The following is a 22,216-nucleotide window of genomic DNA, read 5'->3' as shown; positions in this document are numbered from 1 at the left end:
GTAGAGATCCTCGAACAATATATTTAAGCTTGCCAAGTGAAACGTGAAATGTTGAAACACATAGCACCGAAACTTTGTTTCATCATTGATTTACATAAAAATTATGATATATAAAATGGCATGTAACTTGAAATTGACTATAATTAATTATTAGTTAAAAGAAGATGATATAATGAGAAGGAGGTGATTCACTACGATGACCCTGTACCTAGTATTTCATATATAAAAGGAGAAATTAGTTGATATCATGAATAGGAAAAGAAAATTCTCAAGTAAACATCAGAATTTGAATTAGATCATTCCTACAACTAAGCCACTGAAATTCTACAGAGCAAAACAAAGAACAGCTTCCTATTATTATCCCAAAAATTGAACACCGTTTTTCTAGCATGTCAAAATTCAAAAGTTAGGGACATTTTCTAGGAACCACACTAAAAAAGACCACCATTCTTCACTTATCCTCGCACATAAAACTGAAACAAAGTACCAAGTCAACGGGAGGGGAGGGATGCAACTGGCAACTATGAGCCATAACGTCAATCATCGTATGAAAAGCATGACATCTAAAAGGTTTTAACAATGAGAATGTGATCTCAAAAGACTCACAACTGCTGGTTGAGATAATGGTCTGGATCTAACTTTCTTACGCCACCCAAATACTCTGCAACAGTTCCAGAAACATTTGAAACAACACCACTCAACCAGGAGGTACTTCGTGTAAGTAAACTGGTCAACGTCTGTTCCTCCTCTTCCTCCATGTTTTGTCGCTCTTCTTCCATCAGTACATCGAGCCGTCGCTTAATCATAAAAGCTTTTACAACTTCAGCCCCTCCATTTACAACCTCCTTTGGAGGTATCACAAGAGGGTTTTGGTCCAAGTTAAGCTTAGTCAGGTTGTCAAGCCGGCCAAATGTATCAGGCAATTCATGGATCTGGTTGTTGCTCAGATCAAGTTCTTTTAAATTTGTCAAGTCACCGATTCTGTCAGGAAGTTCAGTTAGATCATTGAAATTGCTGCTCAGGTTGAGGATCTCAAGATTTGTCAAGTTCCCAATTGAACGTGGAAGTCCATGAAGTTCATTGAAGTGCAAATCTAGTATGCGCAGGGACTTCATCTCACCAATAGAACTGGGTAGGGAACGGAGCTTGTTGAAGGAAACTGAAAGCCTTTTCAGATTCACTAGTTCATACCCAATGTTTGTTGGCAAGTAAGAAAGCTGGTTGAAGCTTGCATCCAACTCCACCAATGACCTGAAACCACTCAATGTTAGTAGTCAAAGAGGATTGAAAAGATTAATGTTATCTCTGTGATCTGGGGGAGAGGTAGTAAATAACTCATTTCTGAATTAGAGTTACCTGCAATGGGAAATGCTATCCGGAACTGCAATAAGCTTATTTCCAGAGACATCTAAGATTTTCAAACTAAACAACAAGCCAATGGAATCTGGCAATGACTCCAAAATATTAGAAGCTAGATGAAGCTCCTCAAGATTTTCCAAACCAGCAATTGAATCAGGAATTACCTGTCCCCCGACAATGTTAGAGGCAAACAATTATCAGAAATCAAAAGGAGGGTTAATACTATAAACAGTAGAAGGAACATGAAGAGGATTCAAGTAGGAGAATAAATCATCATATTGGCAGTCTCATCAAAGAAGCAATGTGACACTGCATTTTGTTAGTGTATCAAAGTCTATCAATACCATAGCTGCAGGCTCCTTGTTCTTGCTCTCTCGTCTGTTTTCTTTCCCTCTCCTTGACATAAAAATGTATGATACATATAAGTGTAGAAAACTTGGATGAACAAGAGCTCCCTTTAGTTTGTCTATATAAAAATTTACTACTAATTCTTTTTTTGAGAATGGTAACAACTCAAAATTTACTACTAATATAAATGCCAATTGCCAAGTATGGTTGTGCTCTTAGTTTTCATAATTCTATCTCCTGGGTAGTTTAAAATCAATGATCGTTTTAAGAAAAATATCTAGGTGCTTAAAGTTCTATAAGTACTAGGTAAATATTTAAGTTAAATTTTTGGCATTAAAGAACTAATCAAAATTACGAACTCACCGCTTCTTAGTATGGTAAGAAAACAATATAAAATTAAACATTTGATATGGATGGACCAACAAATTAGAGGTCATGGCTCTGTCTACAGTGAGACAGTTCACTAGATGTTTATTGTTGGCACAAAAGAATGTGAACTGGAACGAATACATGGTTAGCATGTTTATTATAGGTAAGAAAGCATGTGAACTGGAATACCCACGTAATATCTTCAGCTCATACTTTTGGCTGAAAGATTTGCCCCAATAGATTATTTTTGCACATGATGAGCAAGTGACATTGAACATAAAAAGGGACAGCAAGACAAAAATGGGGAAGGAGGAACAGAGGACAATTCACAATTAACTCATCTAGGCTAATTTGGAAGATCAAAGTGCCAACAACAGCGGCCTGCTTCAACGGTGGAAGCCGTAACCACCGAAGATAACCTATGCCAGATTTGGTCATTGGGAAGTTGGAAAATCCACCAAATAGATATGCCAGAAATGCTATCGACCTGTTTCTATGGAGATTGTGGAGGGGCAGAAATCAAAGATGTTTGAAGGAGCTGCAACTTCTTCTCTACCCTGAAGGCTGGATGTCTACTTTCTTTTTTATAGCCGAGAAATCCCGATGGCTAGTGGCGACAGTATGGAACTCGGTGGATAAGGAGCTCACTCCTCTACCCTTATCCAATTAAATACCAGGCTTTTGTCTGCGACAAGGTTTGACCCAGTGACGTGTGCCTAACCCACACATCACACCCTATGTTCGTACCACTCGACAAAAGCCCTGTGGGCAAAGCCTAGATGTCTTGATTTATTTTATCAGTGTAACTATGATGCAAATTATTGTTTGGATCTATTAGCTCCTTAAATTTTGTGTATGAGCTCTTCACCTTCTTTTACTTTTCTGCACCCCATGGATGCCCGCTTTCAATAGAATTCTAATCACTTGATTGATTGATTTTATTGAACTTAATAAGCTACAAACTCCCTCAGGTTCCCAATGAGTCTGGGTTTGGAAAGAAAATACCAAATTAAGCATTTGATATGGATCCACCAATAATCGGGGTCACAGGTCTGTTTGTAGTAATATAGTTTCAAATATTCTAAAAGCTGGGAGACATCCATTGTTCATTATTATCATGTCAATGACTGCATTATCTAAACAATAAAGCTTGGAGACCTATGTTACTTTCTCACGCTCATGCTTCTTATTAGATTTATACTAAGATTCAAAGCAATTTTTGTTTAGCCTTTGTTGAAGTCAATGAAGAACAAAAAAGTCTTGCAAATATAACATTTAATACGGAAGTACCAGCATAGGGGTCACAGCTCGGTCTGCAGATAGCAGTATCACAGACTTAGGGGCGGCAATTTGAGCCCAAACCCATCCAACCCGCCCAGAGATTAATAGGTTGGGCTACAAACATTTTAGCTTATGGGTCTATTTGTGCTGAGCCCAAGTTAACCCATTATTTTTTATAGCCACCCATGAAGTAGCCCAAATACAACCCATGAAACTCACCCCAAAACAAAGGGATCTCAACCCAACTTATCTAGAAATTTACTTAGTTGTCACATCATTAGTTTTTGTATCTAGTTTAAAAATGAGAATCAAGATATTTAAGTTTTAGGGTGTGTTTGGTATGACGGAAAATATTTTGCGGAAAATGTTTTCCCATTTTCCACTGTTTGGTTGCACAAAGTAGTTTGAAATTTTTTTTCTGCACCATCCATTTTTCTGCACCACCCCCACCCCTCGCAATTTTTTTATTTTTTTTTGTATTTTCAATTTTTTGTTTTTTCGTTTTTCTGTACCACCCACCCAACCCGCAAAATATTTTTCAACTTACACATTTTAAATACTAATTTGTTATTTAAGAAAATATATTTTGATTCTCAAAATACTAATAGTATTTATTTACCTTTTATACACCTAGCTTTATTTATGCAAGATGAGCATGGTTCTAAAACATGGGTCAAATTGGGCGGGTTGCGCTATGACCCATTGTTTAGCCCATCTTAACCCAAGTACACTTTGGGCTGGGTTGGGCAATGACCCATTTATTGACCTAACCCATCTTGACCCACCCAAATTCAGCCCAACCCGCCCATTTGCCACCCCACAGTTTACAAGATCCCAGACGCTGTTACACATCGATTGTTCATTACTATGTCCAAACAATACATCCTTTTCCAGGTTTTTATGTTTTTTTTTTTGATATAAAAAACCTTTTCCAGGTTTAAGATTGGCAGGAAAGTATGTATATTTGAGAACAATCTAGCCGGTAGTTATATACACGTAATTTCTTTGGCACATGCTTTGATTGATATATCTGTTCTAAGACTGTAAACATTTTCTAACTAGCTTAAATTGAACTCAATGAAGCTCAAGTCTATTCACACGCATGCATGTACACATGATACATGTACACAGACACCAAATGGTGGAGGCATACACAAAGAAAATAAAAGAAAAGGGTTGGATGGAATCAATGTTTCTGACTTCTGGCATAACTCTGCATGAGTTATGCACTTGGACTTACTCAAGAGCAATTAGACGGCTATTTGAGGACTCAGAGAAAAGGAAACACTTATGGAGGTTTAACAGACCGTGAAGGAAAGTGATGTATAATCTGCACCTCCTGAATTTTGTTTTTTTATGAATGAGATCGGAGCTATTAATTTGGAGACAAGGGTTGGATGGAATCAATGGTTCTGACTTCTGGCATAACTCTGCATGAGTTATGCACTTGGACTAACTCAAGAGCAATTAGACGGCTATTTGAGGACTCAGAGAAAAGGAAACACTTATGGAGGTTTAACAGACCGTGAAGGAAAGTGATGTATAATCTGCACCTCCTGAATTTTGTTTTTTTATGAATGAGATAGGAGCTATTAATTTGGAGACAAGGGTTGGATGGAATCAATGGTTCTGACTTCTGGCATAACTCTGCATGAGTTATGCACTTGGACTTACTCAAGAGCAATTAGACGGCTATTTGAGGACTCAGAGAAAAGGAAATACTTATGGATGTTTAAGAAACCATGAAGGAAAGTGATCTATAATCTGCACCTCCTGAATTTTGTTATTTATGAATGAGATAGGAGCTTTTAATTTGGAGATAAGACCGTTTTGAATGTGTACTTTTATGTAACGGATATTTTAATCTTTTAAACAGGTGAGCCTCAATCAGTGTGACCACAAATCTTGGCCAGACTCCAGGGTTGGGATACGAGATATTAATATGGTGGATCAGAAACCCTTGCAGTCTCCTTTCTCCTTTACATCATTTCCGAGCAATGACTAGAGTCTACATTTCTATACACCTTTCATAGACTTAAAACATATTAAATGGGTATTTTCAACCTTCAAACAAAATATGTCACTGTCCATCATGGTAGAAACCACAAGAGTGGAGAACTATTTTAAATCTATTGTTTTTAAGAAAGATAGGGTCTGGATATTTCGAGCTGCACAACTGTGTATATTGTTACTATAGAAGCCAGGCACACATACTCTTCAAGGCTTACTAGGCAACCCTAAGGGACTAAAGAATTGGGGAGGTACTGATAAGAATCAGGGCAAGGAATTCTGATATGTGCTGGTTGAGTCTTTCCATTGAATAAACAATGGAACAAGACTCAGAAAGCTGCAATATCAACCCATACGTAAATATTGTAACCATATTTTCACTTTAAGCAGGGCACAACTTCAAAATGTATATACCACCTTATTTGGCATTTTGGCTTCTTTTCCAGATAAGCAGAGCACAGTGACGTCAAAACCCACAAAGAAATAACAGACGAATGCACAACTGCAACAACTCTAAACTCACCAAACTACGTCACCCCTTGTCCACCCTCGATACATCTATCTTACAGTAATATTTGTAAGAGTTTAATATACTCCATATCAAGTACTCTCTCTGTTGCAATTTACATCACTCATTCCACTTTTTAACATTTCAAAAAATTTAGTTTGTTACAAAAAGAATGACATCTTTATATATTTGAGAGGCGCAAGGGTGGATAATGGCCACTGGCCAGCCCTTCTACCCGTCTCTGCTAAATACTAGGCTTTTATTTGCAGCAGGGTCTGAACCCCTGACGTGCGCCTAACACATCACAAGTCCAAAGCCCTGGGGCAATATACTTGAAGATTCTTTATTTTAAAATTTTCTATTTTATGCTTAATAACATGCTTTTACAACCACAAAAATGTCATGGTATGTTCAAGATTGCAAGTTCTAAGGATATTTTGGTATATGTTAAAAGTCTTTCTTTTCTAAACCCGGTCCAATCAAATATTGCTCGATGTATAAAATGAAATGGAGGAAGTAATATTATACATAAGTTTAAAATAAATATACTAACAGCCTTCAAAAAAAAAATCCTAACTTCATGCCAAGTTAAACACAATCATATAAATTGGAAAGGAAGGAGTAATATGGCGTTTAATGCTGACTAATAAGTTCAACAGCAATTAAATCATAGCTAGAATGATAGACATGTTAAATTCAAAAATTAGGCTTTTTGAATTCAACTTACAGCTTACCTGAAGTTGATTATTTGACAAATTCAGTATGATTAAAGAACGAATCTTCCCAAAAGCTTCTGGCAACAACCTCAACATCCGACCAGATAAATCAATCTTCTCTACACCTTTCCCCAACGCCTCATGTAAAATCCCAACCACTTCCTCATTTACTTCCTGTTCGACTCCAAAACCCTTCTCATTTGTCACCTCCTCATCAGCTGCTGCTGCTGCCACGTTATCACCAGCAACAGCAGCCTCATAAATCCTCTGCAACTTCTCCTCTGCTTCCTTCAACATCTTCTCATACGCCTCATGTAACTCATCCAATGATATTAACGCCTTATACTCCTCTTTCTCCTTCTCCGCTGCCTTTACGGACTCATCCTCCTTCGCATCCGGTGATAGCGGAGATAAAACAACCTCGTCGTCGTGATGTTTGGACAAATTGGCTTCAATTTCTGCGAGTTTCATCTTTGCAGTATCGACAATCTCGTGATCGGGGCGTTCACCTAGAGTTTTGAGCACGGATCGGGTTTGAGCGACTTCGGCAACGGCAAGTCGCATTGCGGAAACGACTTTGGGATCAGTGAGATGCGGCATTCGCTGAGCAAGGTCGAAATGAGGTTCTTGCGACTGCGGAGGATGCGGCGGCGGCTGTTCGATGTCAAAGTCATCGGCGGTGGGTCGTTTGGGGCCGATGCTGGGGAGCTTAGCCATGACATAGGAGAGAATTGGGAAATTGCTAGGGCTTGGATCCATGGTTACTGATTGCAAGAACAATAAACTCTCAATTTTAAGCAAATTGAGGTGGATTGTCTATACTTCGTTCATTTGGATTCTTATCAAATGGATACTAATCTACAGAGTGTGAGTGTATGTTAAGAAGAGAGCAGAGCAGGGGGGAGCAGGCTAACGAACTAATGGCATGATAACCGTTTTTGTACAGTGTTGAGTCGGCTGTTATTTTGGCTCTGCCCCCCCCCCCCCCCCCTCTCCCCAAATCAATTTTTTATTTTTTATTAAAACCAAAATCAAATCAATTTATACTTATGACTCAAACAAAGATTTTAATATAATAAGTATGTGATTATTTTTTGAAAAAGCTATATATTGAGATAGGGGTACACGCGCAGTGCGCGTACTCTAAGACTAGTACAATAAAATGATTGGTCAAACAAAAAATTATAAACGGAAAAGTCATGAATTTGGTGACCAACTTATAACTTTTAATCCCATTTTGATTTATAAGCACTTGATTTATAATTATTTTGGTATTTACTAAAGATAGTAGTCCACCATGGGAGTTTAAATTATTTTTTTAATATAAATATGCGAAGAAGCCAAGAAGTTTAATATCAAATACATATACATAAACTAATTGATCTTAATACACAATATCATTTTGGCATAGATACATCGAAAAAGCTTATCATTTTTATTTAACATGGAATGAGAAAGACGGAAAACAATGTCATTTTGGTAAGCTTAGTTACAATTATAATGGGAAATTAATACGGGTGACAATATATATTAGGAAATGATAAATATTTTGTCTTAGATTACTTTTGGCAAAGACAACCCAAAAAAATTGATATTGTATAGCCAAATTTCATAAAAAGCTACTTACATATTCATTTCCTGTCATGACTCAGGTGCATCTTTTTTTTTTTTTGGTCATCAAAAAATGACAAGATAATTGACTCAGGTGCATCTTGTTTCCACATGAGAAAATAGTAGTACACCCTAACCTCCTTCGCCTCATTGCAATATCAAAACCACTCTCATGGGGCCTCAATCACTTTTTTGTTATGAACTTTGAGATTTATTAGACATGTCAGGTTGCAAATAAACAAAATACATATATATACTTACACGTATATGCACATGTATCATCCGTTTTGGGTCAATCCTTTTTGATGGGTGGATTCATCCTCTCTTTTTTTTCTTCCCTTTTTTTAAGGTTAAAAAATAATTTTAATTCTCATCTTGTATATTAATATATCTCTAGCACATATGTTTGTGCATATCCACAAGAAATTATGTGTTATATACTGAGATATACAAAGAGCGAAAATAAGTTTTTGATATACAAAAAAGGAAAATAAATTTTTGATATACACGAAAAAAGAGAAATAAATTTGTGATACATTTTGGTATACATGATAATTGGCTTAATGTATGCATATTTTGATGTATATTGCCTCACATTTTGCTCATGTCTCGAAGATTTGAGATGTATAATATAATAATTTGTGCTAAATTGTGGTATTTCTATGTGTAGGAATCATTCGGATGCAATTTGGGACGAAAATGGCACAAATTGGAGCGAAATTGGGAAGAAAAGCCAAAAACTAAAATTTGAGGGCCACAGCCAGCGTGGGGCGTTGGCTATGGCGCAATTTACAGTAGCCAAAATATTTGAGTGTCAGGGCCAGCGCCCCACGCTGCCCTGTACGCTCAAGACGGGAAAGTATCCTTTTTCGACTAGGACTCGGTTATTTCGACCCCTAGACGCCCCCAACTCATATAAAAGGCAACCTAAACCTATTTTTGAAAAAGAGGACGTTTTGAGAGAAAAAACACAAGCACAGAGCCGCCGTGGAGGCCGGAATTCATCAAGTTCCATCTTTCCCCCACCAAACTTAGTAATTTTTATGTTTCTTTGTATGATTTGTTGTTTGGCTACCATGTCTATGTGGAGCTAAACTTTACATTCTAGGGTTGTGGTTCTTTCATAAATATTATTATTCTGATATTGATTTTGCCTTCTTGATTTATCATATTAGTTTATTTATTCAATCTTACGCTTAATTATTTAATTGCTTGATCACCAATTGAATACTATCTACGAATCTAGAATTGAACTCGAAAGTGAGAATTCTAGATTGCATATAGGATTGATTAGAGCAAGTTCTTGAACTCGGGCATCGGGGAACGGATTCGTGGTTAGGATAGACATATACCTAATTGCCTTGCTTGGTTGATTTACAGGAATTATAAATGCGTTCTTGTTGATTCTAACTCCATAGACATATAGGTATTAGGTTAGCTTGAATAGGCGAGTAAGAACTCGACAGATTCTTATGAGCAATATTAACCCTGTCAACCAATAAGCTAGATAAATTAGTCGGTCAATTCAATTGAAGAATACAATAGGATTGTTAGATAGCCCATAACCCTAGATCGTTTTCATTACATTGATATCATAAAAATCTGCTCTTTCTCTGTTCAAAGTTTATTATTTATATTTTTTTATTTAATTAGTTTAGAATAAAATATTTTTAGGTTTAATTCTTGTTTAGATAATTAGGATAGTCTAATTTAGTTAATAGTTAATCATAAGTCCTCGTGGGTTCGACATCCGACTTTTAGTCACTTTATTACTTGACGACCGCGTATACTTGCGTGAGTGTGTTTGGTCGCAACAAGTTTTTGGCGCCGTTGCCGGGGACTTAGAAATTTGCTATTTTTCTAGATTAGACATTTTTTTATCTATTCATGTTTTTTTTATTATTTTATTTTAGTTAGTATTTTTTATTTATTTTATTTAATTTTTCTATTAGTGTGTTTCTAGTTCTTTCACCATGACATCTGGGGATGAAATATATGGAGGTAAGGTTATTGATGAAGACTCTTGGTTGACGGAAGACTTATATGACTTGTCATTTTGGGCTTGTCATGACCTGAACTCTTGGAAATTTGAATTTGAATATGGGAGTAAGGGTTGGTATTGGAACGAATATTCTCGATTAAGGGAATATGCGGAACGACGTTGTCTTCTGACAACGTTGGTGAATGATTGATCTAAGGAGAGAGATGATCTTGCACATAAAATTGATAATTTTGGCTTGGCTGTGCATAACTTGGATGCAAATTTGAATGAAAAGATTGATGCGTGTAATGGCCAACAATTTAATGATGAGTTGTGTGAAGCTGAAAAAAATCTTCTAGACCAAATTGAGGAGCTAAAACGAGAATACCAATCATTAGACCATGTTTTTCTTGAGGATGCCAATGTTGAGAAGAATGCTCTAGAGTCATATGAGGGAATAGATAACATTACTTTGGGAGACTTGAGTGTGTGTATATATGAGGATGTAAATAGTAGTACAATTCATGAGTTAGGGCACATTAGACCTCATTCCAATCATTTTTTCACATTGTGTTTAGATAGTAAGATAGTAATCGAGCCATCTGAGCCTATAGGGGGTCAAAGGGTGAGGATGAGAGTGCCTATATTCTTGAATTTGTTGTGCCAAAAAGCAAAAATTGCATTCCTTATCTAAAGGCCGAGAAGTGTAGAGTGAAAAATTTATTACTTGGCCTGGTTATCGTTGTAGCCCCACCACTGGAGCATAGCCGCAGACTAGATGCCATGTTAGGGGCTCAATTCATAAGTTCGAGGTGGAGGCAAAAAGCGGTTCACGTCGTGCCGCTATATTAAATTAGGCATTTGTTGGGAGGCAACCCAACTTTACTGCTTTATTTATTTTTGTTTATTTTATTATTTTTGTAATGTTGTTTTGTTTTGTAGGATTATGAGCATAGGAAGAAAAGTCACTGGAAGCGTGCAAAAGCGATCTAGATGGTTGGAACTAGTGTGAGGTACCCGCACAAAAGACCATCCATGGGAGAAGTCTGAGTATCACGTGAGCTGCTATTGCTTCGGCTTTTGGTCTTTCAGGGAGTTTCTTATCCACCCTTGTTATTTTTACTTTATTTGTGCATTGAGGACACTGCACTCTTTTAAGTGTGGGGTGGAGGATTCTCTATTCTTTCTATAGTATTATATTAGTATATTGTTAGTTTCTTATCTTTTTATTGTTAGCTAGATTCTTATTTTTAATAGCATAGTTAGTAGAATTAATGGCGTAGTATGGTAGTAGTTTTAGTAGCTTAATTTAAAAAGATTAAAAAAAAAAATTGAAATTTTGTTTTTGGACTTTTTCCGACGATGGATCTCCTAGACAATTTTCTTGAGGAATTAAAGTCTAAACAAAAAACAAATAGAAAAATAGAAAAATCCAAAAATATGTTTTATTTTGTAGCAATAATTCCCCGTGGTTTTTCTTTGTGCCTCGGTTCTTTTCCATGGGATGTAGTTTGAATCGGATAATTTTCTTTTTCTTTTAGAATATATTAGAGTTTAGAAAATAAATGGAGGAAGAAATATGAGATTCCTAGGGGCTCTTGACTTGTTTGATAGTAGCATATTCAGGCTTTGGCATGTGTAGTACCTTTCCTATGTTTTACAATTGATCATGAAGCCTTTATAAATTGGATAGCATGTTTTGTGGCACCTATTTCTCGTTTTCTTGACTTGTGTTCACTTTGCGCTTAATGCTTAATATCTCGTGACTCCGTGAATACTTGCATTGTTTGAGAGTCGGAATGTGACCGTCCTTAGTGAGTCATGTACCATGTGTGGTGAGGTTTTTGTGTAGTCCATGTATTGTACTTATGTCTAGAACTTGCCCGGTATGTGAGTTGAAGCGAAATTTTAGGTGATGCTCGGTTTGAGAAATAATTTTAGGCTTTCTTTGATATTTTTGAGCTTATTGCATACCATAAATTTTTTTTATCCCTAGTTACCCTTTTGAGCCTATAGACTTTTATTTGATACCCACATTACAAGCCTATGCCTTTTTTTTTGTTCTTAATTGATATTGGTTTGATCCTTTTACCTCTTAAAACACTTTAATTGTGAAATGAACGCTAAAAGAAGTAAGAAGGGACTAAGTGTGGGGTGGCTTTTGCGTGGAACCAATGAAAGAAAGAAGGGTGCACTTATTTTGTAAAATAATACACCACTAGCGGAAATTGAAAAAGAAAAAAAGAAGAAGAGAAAAATCTGGAAAAAAAGAAAGAAAAATATAGATGAATAAATTGTTGTCTTGTTCTTGCTAGTGGGTATGAATTAAAGTAGTGCTTAAAGAAAGAGGAAATATTGTTGGGGGTGATATTATTTGTAAAATTGAAGTGGTGTTGAAGAATTTGTGCTTAAGTTATTTGGTGATGTGTTAAAGTGCTTAGGAGGTTGAGTCACTATTCCTAAAATATATCCTACCCGTCCCTTAGCCCACATTACAACCATAAAAAAGTCCTAATTGATTTTAGATCGAGCGAGCTTACATTAGTAGAGATTTACATTAAGGGCAGGCCTATGGTACCAATTACATGCATGTGACTTCTTTTGTGAGAGTGAGCGGTTTTTTTGATATATATGTGAGCATGAGATTCGAATGTGTGGATTGATTTTACTCTCTTTGCTTTTGTTATGAGGTCACATGATTTCACGAGGGATAGGTAACATTATTAGACTTCTTTAAGATGTTGGGTGTTCAAGCCATGAGTGCATTGTGACATTGAGTCGGTTTTTGAGGCTAGGATTGTTATGAGCATGTTGTGTTTGTTTGAATATTTTTGAAGTATGGCATAAGTTAAAGGGAAGTGTGTGGTGATTGCATACTCTAGAGTTTAATTGTTGCTATCAACCATGGTTAATGGTGTAGTGTGCTAAAAGATAGAATTATTTGTTGGTTGACTCGAGGGCGAGCAACGTTTAAGTGTGGGGTGTTGATAATTGGCTTAATGTATGCATATTTTGATGTATATTACCTCACATTTTGCTCATGTCACAAATATTTGAGATGTATAATATAATAATTTGTGCTAAATTGTGGTATTTCTATGTGTAGGAATCATTCGGATGCAATTTGGGACGAAATAACGCGAATTGGAGCGAAATTGGGAAGAAAAGGCAAAAACTGAAATTTGAGGGCCACAGCCAGCGTGGGGCGCTGGCTGTGGCGCAATTTACAGTAGCCAAAATATTTGAGTGCCAGGGCCAGCGCCCCACGCTTCCCTGTACGCTCAAGACGGAAAAGTGTCCTTTTTCGACTAGGACTCGGTTATTTCGATCACTAGACGCCCCCAACTCATATAAAAGCCAACCTAAACCTATTTTTGAAAAAGAGGACGTTTTGAGAGAAAAAACACAAGCACAGAGCCGCCGTGGAGGCCGGAATTCATCAAGTTCCATCTTTCTCCCACCAAACTTAGTAATTTTTATGTTTCTTTGTATGATTTGTTGTTTGGCTACCATGTCTATGTGGAGCTAAACTTCACATTCTAGGGTTGTGGTTCTTTCATGAATATTGTTATTCGGATATTGATTTTGCCTTCTTGATTTATCATATTGGTTTATTTATTCAATCTTGCGCTTAATTATTTAATTGCTTGATCACCAATTGAATACTATCTACGAATCTAGAATTGAACTCGAAAGTGGGAATTCTAGATTGCATATAGGATTGAGTAGAGCAAGTTCTTGAACTCGGGCATCGGGGAACGGATTCGTGGTTAGGATAGACATATACCTAATTGCCTTGCTTGGTTGATTTACAGGAATTATAAATGCGTTCTTGTTGATTCTAACTCCATAGACATATAGGTGTTAGGTTAGCTTGAATAGGCGAGTAAGAACTCGACAGATTCTTATGAGCAATATTAACCCTATTAACCAATAAGCTAGATAAATTAGTCGGTCAATTCAATTGAAGAATACAATAGGATTATTAGATAGCCCATAACCCTAGATCGTTTTCATTACATTGATATCATAAAAATCTGCTCTTTCTCTGTTCAAAGTTCATTATTTATATTTTTTTATTTAATTAGTTTAGAATCAAATATTTTTAGGTTTAATTCTTGTTTAGATAATTAGGATAGTCTAATTTAGTTAATAGTTAATCACAAGTCCTCGTGGGTTCGACATCCGACTTTTAGTCACTTTATTACTTGACGACCGCGTATACTTGCGTGTGCGTTTAGCTGCAACAATACACATTATTTGATTTATTATACATTGTGATATATAAATAATACAATTATTTTTGTGTTATACATTTGAATATTGAGACAGCCATAAATTATAGACCTGGCTTGAAAATATAAACCTTTTGAAATTTATGCTAATTAAGCATGCAGCTGATGTGCATACTGAACATTTGTACACAATTGTATGTTTATTAATGCTATTCTTTTATATGGTTAGTCTTGCACGTCTTGATAATTCGACCTATCGATATCGAGTAACTGCGTAGTATTGAATTAGATACTATAAAAGAAACCAAATATTTACTTGATTTTCAAATTAACCATATCACTAGATAGAGTATGAACGTAGAACTATTTCTGTATGGGTTAAAATTGGTTAGTGACAGTTGGACGAATAACGAGGTGACACGTGAAACTGAAGACAAGTGGGACGTGAGTCAGTAAATAACTGACATTGGATACAAGTATATGACTGGTGCTGGATGAATCCCGAAGGCAGATAGTATTCAATAAGCAGCTGTTACAGAGAATATACGTATTTATAGCCAACCGTTATGCAATCATCAATGATAGTTTTATTCTCATTCAAGAGGAACGTGATTTGGGGATCTTGTCTCCCTAAATAAAGCCATAAATAGGAGAATTAACATCCATTAGTAGACATGAAAGACTCTCTACTCAAAAGTTATATTCTTCTCTTTAAATTATAAAGTCATTTACTTTCGTCTGCTCTCAGTATTGCTCGTACTTTTGCTATCGGAAAGATTAAGCGCATAGCCAGGCTTTTCCTTTAATTTTGTATCATAATCTTTTTGTTCTTATTTACTTAATATTTTTTGGGTCAAATCGATTCACTTGTCTATAAATCACGTTATAAATTCAACTGTATCGTTTTACGGGTAAACAGTTTGGCACCTACCGTGAAGTATAGACCAATGTGTAATTGCTTTGATCCATTCATCTAATACTAGCAAATTTTGATTCCTTACTTAGCAAAAGAAAGATCATGTATGGCAACTAATAATGCCAATAACGTTTACAACGCTGGAACACACAATGAATGGGAAGAAGTGTTCCAGCGTGATGATTCAATCAGCGAGACCCGCAACGAAGGCGATGAAACAACCCCAGTTCTCAAAGGTCAGTATCCTCGACATGTGCGGGGCCCTATTCTTGATGATGCAGAGGATGAGCACGTTGTTGAAACAGTCAAAATCTTGACAGAACAGCAAAAAACGATTATGGATCACCTCTCAAGGCAAGATCGGGTGACGACGGAATTGAATCAGGCGTTATTGGGTGCTTCCAATAATGATAATGGAAGGCCCCCGGTTCCTCCCAGCGTTCCCGTAAATCGAACGGCTCAAAGAACTGAGAACAACACTCCAAGGGAGGAGGTCAGTTTCGACAAAGCCGGAGGTACCGGTAGCGGATCCGGGAACAAAAACTTAAATGACCCTTTCAAAATCGAGCTCATGAGATTCATGAGGAAGTTGAATGAACGAATGGATCAGAAGGCAAAGGAGTTTCGTGCTCGAATTGATCAAATCCTGGGCGGGCCGCCGATGTTAAAGGGTCCAGATTCAAAAAAGTAAATGCAGTTGTCGTTTAGACCAAGTAAGGCACCGAAATTGATACCAAAGTGGTTTAAGATGCCAGATATACCAAAGTATGATGAGACTTCGGATCCACAGGAGCATATCACGACCTAAACTATGGCAGTAAAGGGAAATGACCTGGCCTATCATGAGATCGAATCGATTTTATTGAAGAAGTTTGGATAAACCATCACAAAGGGTGCCTTAACTTGGTATTCCCTCTTGCCTGAGCATTCTATTGATTCTTTTGAAATGCTTTAAGATTCGTTCATCAAGGCTCATGCTGGAGCAAGAAAGGTCTAGGCTAGAAAGGCGGATATATTCAGAATTTCGCAAGGAGAATCCGAATGGTTGCGACAGTTCATGATCCGATTTCAGAAAGAAAGGATGTTGTTACCGACGGTTCCGGATGAGTGGGCAACAAAGGCATTTACAAAGGGTCTCAATCCGCTGAGTTTCGATGCCTCCCGAAAATTGAAGGAAAGCTTGCTTGAATTTTAGGAAACCATATGGGCAGACGTTCACAATCGCTACGAGTCGAAGATCAGAATAGAAGACGACCAACTTGGTTCTTCAGTGTCTTCTAAAGGACGAAATCGTGACCAGAATCAACATATAATTAAAAATGATTTTGATGCATATCGAAGGCCCTCGATAAGTCATTTTCAGCCTTATGAGAGGGGCCGATAGGTGTAGTAATAGAGGATTCCAGACATCGAATAGGTTCATTTCTGATAGAAGGGCAGATCGTGGTCGGAGTAGCAGATCGTTGCAGGAAAAAGAGGCGTCGTGGTCCTGAGATCCCGAATATCCCAGGTTATCCTATTACAATTTTTATATCAGCCTGGTAGAATTCGTGTCGGTAATGAGAAATATTAAAGACGTTAGGTTCCCGAAACCAATCCGGTCGGATCCTAGCCAAAGGGATCCTAATCTATGGTATGAATTCCATGGGACTCACGGCCATTGGTTTGGGAACTGCCAGCATCTTCGTAAAGAGATGGCGACGCTGTTGAAGAATGGTCACCTCAGAGAGTTTTTAAGTAACCGCACTAAGAACAACTATGGGAGAAATCAGGATAATGCATAACTGTCAAAACCGGCAGTAGGGTCACCTCGGATGACAATCAACATGATCTTCAGAGGAGATGAAGTCAATGGAGGTGACATTTTCTGCAGCAAAGAAGCCGAAGATATCAGTGACTCATGGTAAGAGGATCCGGGAAGTCTCAAAAGACGACATCACCGTCATAGAGGAAGATGCCGATGGACTTATACCGCACAATGATGCTTTGGTAATTTCTCTTAATGTTTTAGATTTCAAGATTAAGCATATTTTGGTTGATCCAGGAAGTTCAGCCATACAATGGAGAGTTTTGGAGCAAGCGAATCTAATCGAGAACATCATTTCGGCGACAAAGCTTCTAGCTAGCTTGAATCTAAAAAGTGTCACAACCCGAGGAGAAATTTTGTTGCCCACACATGCCGAAGGTATAACAATGACCACCATGTTCGAAGTGGTAGATGGCGACATGGGCTATAATGTAATCCTTGGAAGGTCGTGGATACATGAGATGAAGGCCATACCTTAAACCTACCATCAATTATTAAGGTTTCCAACACCAAAAGGGATCAAATAGATCAGAGGAGATCAACCGGTTGTAAGGGAGATGAACGCAGTAACTGTTTCCAGCACCAAGGGATAAGAAACTAGCAAATAGCAATTGTAAGAACCGGTTCCCTCTCCCATCCCGATTGAAGATGATAAAGACGACGAGTCATTGGAATTATATCAAGTACCGGGGTCTTCTCAAGTATTGGAGAAGACAGATGCGACCAAGTCAACCGCAGAAGAGCTCGAACAAGTTGCTTTGTTTGAAGAATTTTTGGAAAGAACATTCCATTTAGGATGGGGTTGAGTCCCGAACTCGGGTTAAAACTTATAGATTTTTTAAAATCTAATGTTGATTGCTTTGCTTCGTCGCATTCGGATATGACATGTATTCAATTGAAGGTGGCAGTCCACAAGTTAAGTCTGGATCCAAACGTCCCTCCTGTAAGGCAGAAGAAATGATCGATAATAGAGGTCAAAAATAGGTTTGTTAAGGAAGAGGTAACCCGATTACGTAACATTGGTTCAATTTGAGAGATAAAGTACCCGGAGTGGCTAGCTAACATAATAGTAGTACCTAAAAAGAATAACAAATTTAGGATGTGTGTAGACTATAAGGATTTAAATAAGGCGTGCCCTAAAGACTCTTTCCCATTGCCAAACATTGATAAAATGATTGATGCTACAGTCGGGCACGAGTTATTAATGAGTTTTCTTGATGCTTATTCTGGGTATAATCAAATTATGATGAACCTGGAATATCAAGAGAAGACTTCTTTCATCATAAAATTTGGCACATATTGCTATAATGTGATGTCTGTTGGGCTTAAAAATACCGGAGCCACTTATCAGAGGCTCGTTAATAAGATGTTTGAAAAATATATAGGCTAGACGATGGAAGTTTATATTGAAGAAATGTTAGTTATGTCTCTTAATGCAGGAGATCATCTGGAACATCTCCAAGAGACATTTGACATTCTGAGAAACTATAACATGAAGCTCAACTCGGAGAAGTGTGCCTTCGGGGTTGGCTCCAGTAAATTCATGGAGGTCTCACAAAGAGGGATCGAAGTAAATCCCGACAAAATCAAAGCCATCGAGGATATCCCGGACGAGCTAACATGTGTGAAGAAAGTACAGAGGTTGACCGGTAGGTTGGCAGCTCTAAGAAGGTTTATCTCAAGGTCCTCGGAGAAGTGACACTACTTCTTTTCACTTTTGAAAAAGAAGAACGACGTCGTGTGAACTTCGGAATGCCAACAGTCACTGAAAGACCTAAAATGATACCGGTCTAGGCCACCGTTGTTGTCGAAATCGGGAGAAGGTGAGCAGTTGTTGATTTATCTGGCGGTCTCAAAAGTAGCGATACGTGTTATTTTGGCCCAGGGAGAAGAAGGTACGTAATTTACTGTTTATTATGTTAGTAAAATATTATCAGGAGCGGAGACACGCTATCCGCACCTTGAAAAGTTGACCTTAGCTCTCACAGTTGCCTCTCAAAAGCTTAGGCCTTATTTTCAGTGTCACCCAATCGCCGTTGTGACAACCTAAACCTTAAGGAACGTTCTTCATAAGCTTGAGTTGTCAGGTCATTTGGCTAAGTGTGCAATCGAAGTTAGCGAATTCGACATTGAATACAAGCCCAGGGCTGCAATTAAGTCACAAGTTTTGGCTGATTTCAGTCGGGGATTAATGCCTTTAGCTGCTAAAGAAGAGCGCTGGTATCGTGAACGGTATCGGGAGTTTGGACTTTGTTTACAGATGGAGCCTCTAACATAAAAATGTCCGGCCTCGGGTTAGTTTTAATCACTCCTTTGGGAGAAACCCTAAGACATGCCATTAGAACTGTACCATTAACTAACAATGAAGCAGAGTACAAGGCTTTAGTTGCAAGACTTGAACTAGCTCTGGGACTAGGATCTGAGGTCATCGAGATCAAATATGACTCCTAGTTGGTAGTAAACCAAGTGTATGGAATTTTCGATACCAAGGAGGAGCTCATGCAGCAGTACTTGATCAAGGCTCAAGCATTAATTGCATGGTTTAGAGAGTGGTCTATCATTCATATTCTGAGGGATAAAATTTTAGAGGCAGACGCATCGGCTAATTGGGGTTCATCTATAGAGATGAAAGGCAGTTGTTCAGTTGCTGTATTCGGTGTTAGATGTGGACGGCTACTGTGAAGTTTATTCAACCAAATTAATCTGGGACTGGAGGAACGAGTTCATCAAATATCTAAGGCATGGAAAATTGCCCAAGGATCCAAAAGCATCTTGGGCACTACGAACCAAGACAGCTCGTACTGCTTGTTGATGGACAATTATACAAGAGGTCATTCCAAGGACCACTGGATTGGTGTCTGGGGGCCTCGAAGGCTGACTACGTGATGAGGGAAGTTCATGAAAGAGTATGCGGAAATTATTTCGGTGTAGACTCATTGGTTCTCAAGTTAGTCAGGGCTAGCTACAATATGCCCCGGATGGATTAAGACACGAAGACATTTGTGCAAAAGTGCGATAAATGTCAGCGCCATGCATAATTAGTGCATCAACCGACAAAATGTTTTCATTCGGTGGTGTCGTCATGGACATTTATAAAATGATGGACATAGTCGGTCCCTTACCACAAGGGCCCGGTAAGGTAATTTTTTTAATTTTAATTGATTATTTTACTAAATAGGTTAAAGCAGGTGCTTACCAAAAGAACAAAGAATAAGAGTTGATCGATTTTATTTGGGACCACATCGTGTGTCGATTTGGAATACCAAAAATAATTGCTTGTGACAACGGGCCATAATTCATAGGATCCAAAGTCACAAAGTTTTTGGAAGGATTGAAGATCAAACGAATTACATCTTCACCATACCACCCGAGCGCTAATAGACATGCGGAGTCAACCAACAAGGTAATTATTCAAAATCTTAAAAAGAAGTTAGAGGACGCTAAAGGCAATAGGCCAGATGAGCTACCGGGTGTGTTATGGGCATACCAGACCACGACAAAGTCAAACACGGGTGAAAACACCCTTTTCACTTGTATACGATACATAGGCTTTGATACTGGTGGGAGTAGGGGAACCGACCTTAAGGTTTTCCCGAGCAATTGAAGAAGCAAACAATGAACCATTGATGGTTAAATTGGATTTGCTTGAAGAGCACCGTGATCTGGTGTATGTGAGGATGATGACACCAATAAAAATGATAGAAAGGTATTACAACCGTAGAGCAAATCTCTAATATTTCAAAGTTGGAAATTTGGTTATGATAAAAGTCACTCAAAGTACTCGGGAAGATAAGGCCAGAAAGCTAGGACCAACATGGGAAGGACTTTACTAAGTTTCAACTATAACCGGTAAAGGTTCGTATGAATTAGAAGATCAAGAGGGAGTCAAATTGCCAAGCAATTGGAATGTGACCCACCTCAAAAGGTATTATTGGTAAAGATCCTTGTTGGTACTGAAAGTATACGCTACACTCTTTTTTCCTTCGACCAGTTTTTGTCCCAATTGGATTTTTCTGGAAAGGGTTTTAATGAGATAGCAATGTAAAGCATACTAAGAAGTATGGATCATCAGCAAGCTGGTGAATCAACAATTGAAGGCTCTGTTGCCTCCACTTTAGCAGAACTCATATGTCAATCAACCTGTGGATGGTTAATATTCTTTGGCTCGATGGCATATCCTATCTCCCAAGACTCTCATTGTTCCCATTGGCCTCTAAAAAAAGATTATTTGCTCATCCACAAGCCGTTTCCATTAACAAGGAAGCAATGCAAACGCATATTACGAAGGAAGTATCATCGGCGAATGCAAGACTCCCAATGTTCAAATTCTCATACTTAGCATCCGAACACTGGGGGGGGGGGGGAGAATAATACATGACAAGGCATAAAAGTGTTACAAAGAGAATAATACATGACAAGGCACTAAAAGTGTTACGAAGACCAGGGACTGTTAGAACCGGGATCAACGTCTTATCAGGATCGGGGACTGCACGATCAGCCCCATAGAAATAAGTTGTACAAACTATCCATATGTATTGGAAACTTTATTGACTTAAGCAAATGAATGTTTATGTAAATATACTTTTAAAGATAAAGGGAATAAGTCAAAGTCCTTTTATTTTTATCATATTTCGTCTCCAAATGGTAAGTTAATTTATTTTATCATTTGAAAGTTAACAAAAATTTTAAATGCTTGTGCCGAAATGAACATGAGACGTCCTCTTCGAGAGAACCCATAAATATAAGGGCCCTCTCTTATGAAATCCTCATAGTAAAAGGTAGATTTCGGAAGTATTTATGCCCGAAATCAAAAGCTATCATATGTGAAAAGATTCCCGAAGCTTTGTCAATTAAATGAAAAAGAATATGTTTTTCACTATACTTAAGCAAAAAGTTTCTATCATTGAATAAAATTCCAAACTTAGAATAAAGTTTCGACATAATTACAAAAACGTACCCGAAGGGAGAGAAAAGTCTTCATTTTCTCTAGCGAGAGAAGGTTGTTGTGCTTCTGGTTCGAGGCCTTTATATTCTTCAGTTTCTCCCTCGGTTACCGAATAGTTGGAGTTAGTATT

General features: G+C 37.7%; 1 protein-coding gene across 1 annotated transcript; it reads right to left on the bottom strand.

The window, feature by feature from the left end:
- Positions 1–254: 254 nt before the first annotated feature.
- Positions 255–7,521, bottom strand: LOC104104244 (plant intracellular Ras-group-related LRR protein 9-like). The gene is made up of 3 exons (XM_009612270.4): positions 6,610–7,521; positions 1,357–1,523; positions 255–1,251 (listed from the first exon to the last, which is right to left on the bottom strand). The coding sequence occupies exons 1-3, from the start codon at positions 7,348–7,350 to the stop codon at positions 603–605; spliced, it is 1,557 nt and encodes a 518-aa protein (XP_009610565.1). The 5' UTR covers positions 7,351–7,521; the 3' UTR covers positions 255–602.
- Between the last annotated feature and the right edge of the window lie 14,695 nt (positions 7,522–22,216).

This window comes from Nicotiana tomentosiformis, chromosome 10 (genome assembly GCF_000390325.3).
Source record: "Nicotiana tomentosiformis chromosome 10, ASM39032v3, whole genome shotgun sequence".
In the NCBI taxonomy this organism is placed as follows: Eukaryota; Viridiplantae; Streptophyta; class Magnoliopsida; order Solanales; family Solanaceae; genus Nicotiana; species Nicotiana tomentosiformis.
Note: the sequence above shows the minus strand (reverse complement) of the source record. Positions and strands in the feature narration are given on the sequence as shown.

Excerpts from the sequence above, each read along its gene's own strand:
- LOC104104244 (XM_009612270.4), bottom strand. The coding sequence starts at position 7,350 with ATGGATCCAAGCCCTAGCAATTTCCCAATTCTCTCCTATGTCATGGCT. Across the intron at positions 1,524-6,609 it reads TGTCAAATAATCAACTTCAG|GTAATTCCTGATTCAATTGC; the intron begins GTAAGCTGTAAG and ends GTCGGGGGACAG. Across the intron at positions 1,252-1,356 it reads GATAGCATTTCCCATTGCAG|GTCATTGGTGGAGTTGGATG; the intron begins GTAACTCTAATT and ends GAGTGGTTTCAG.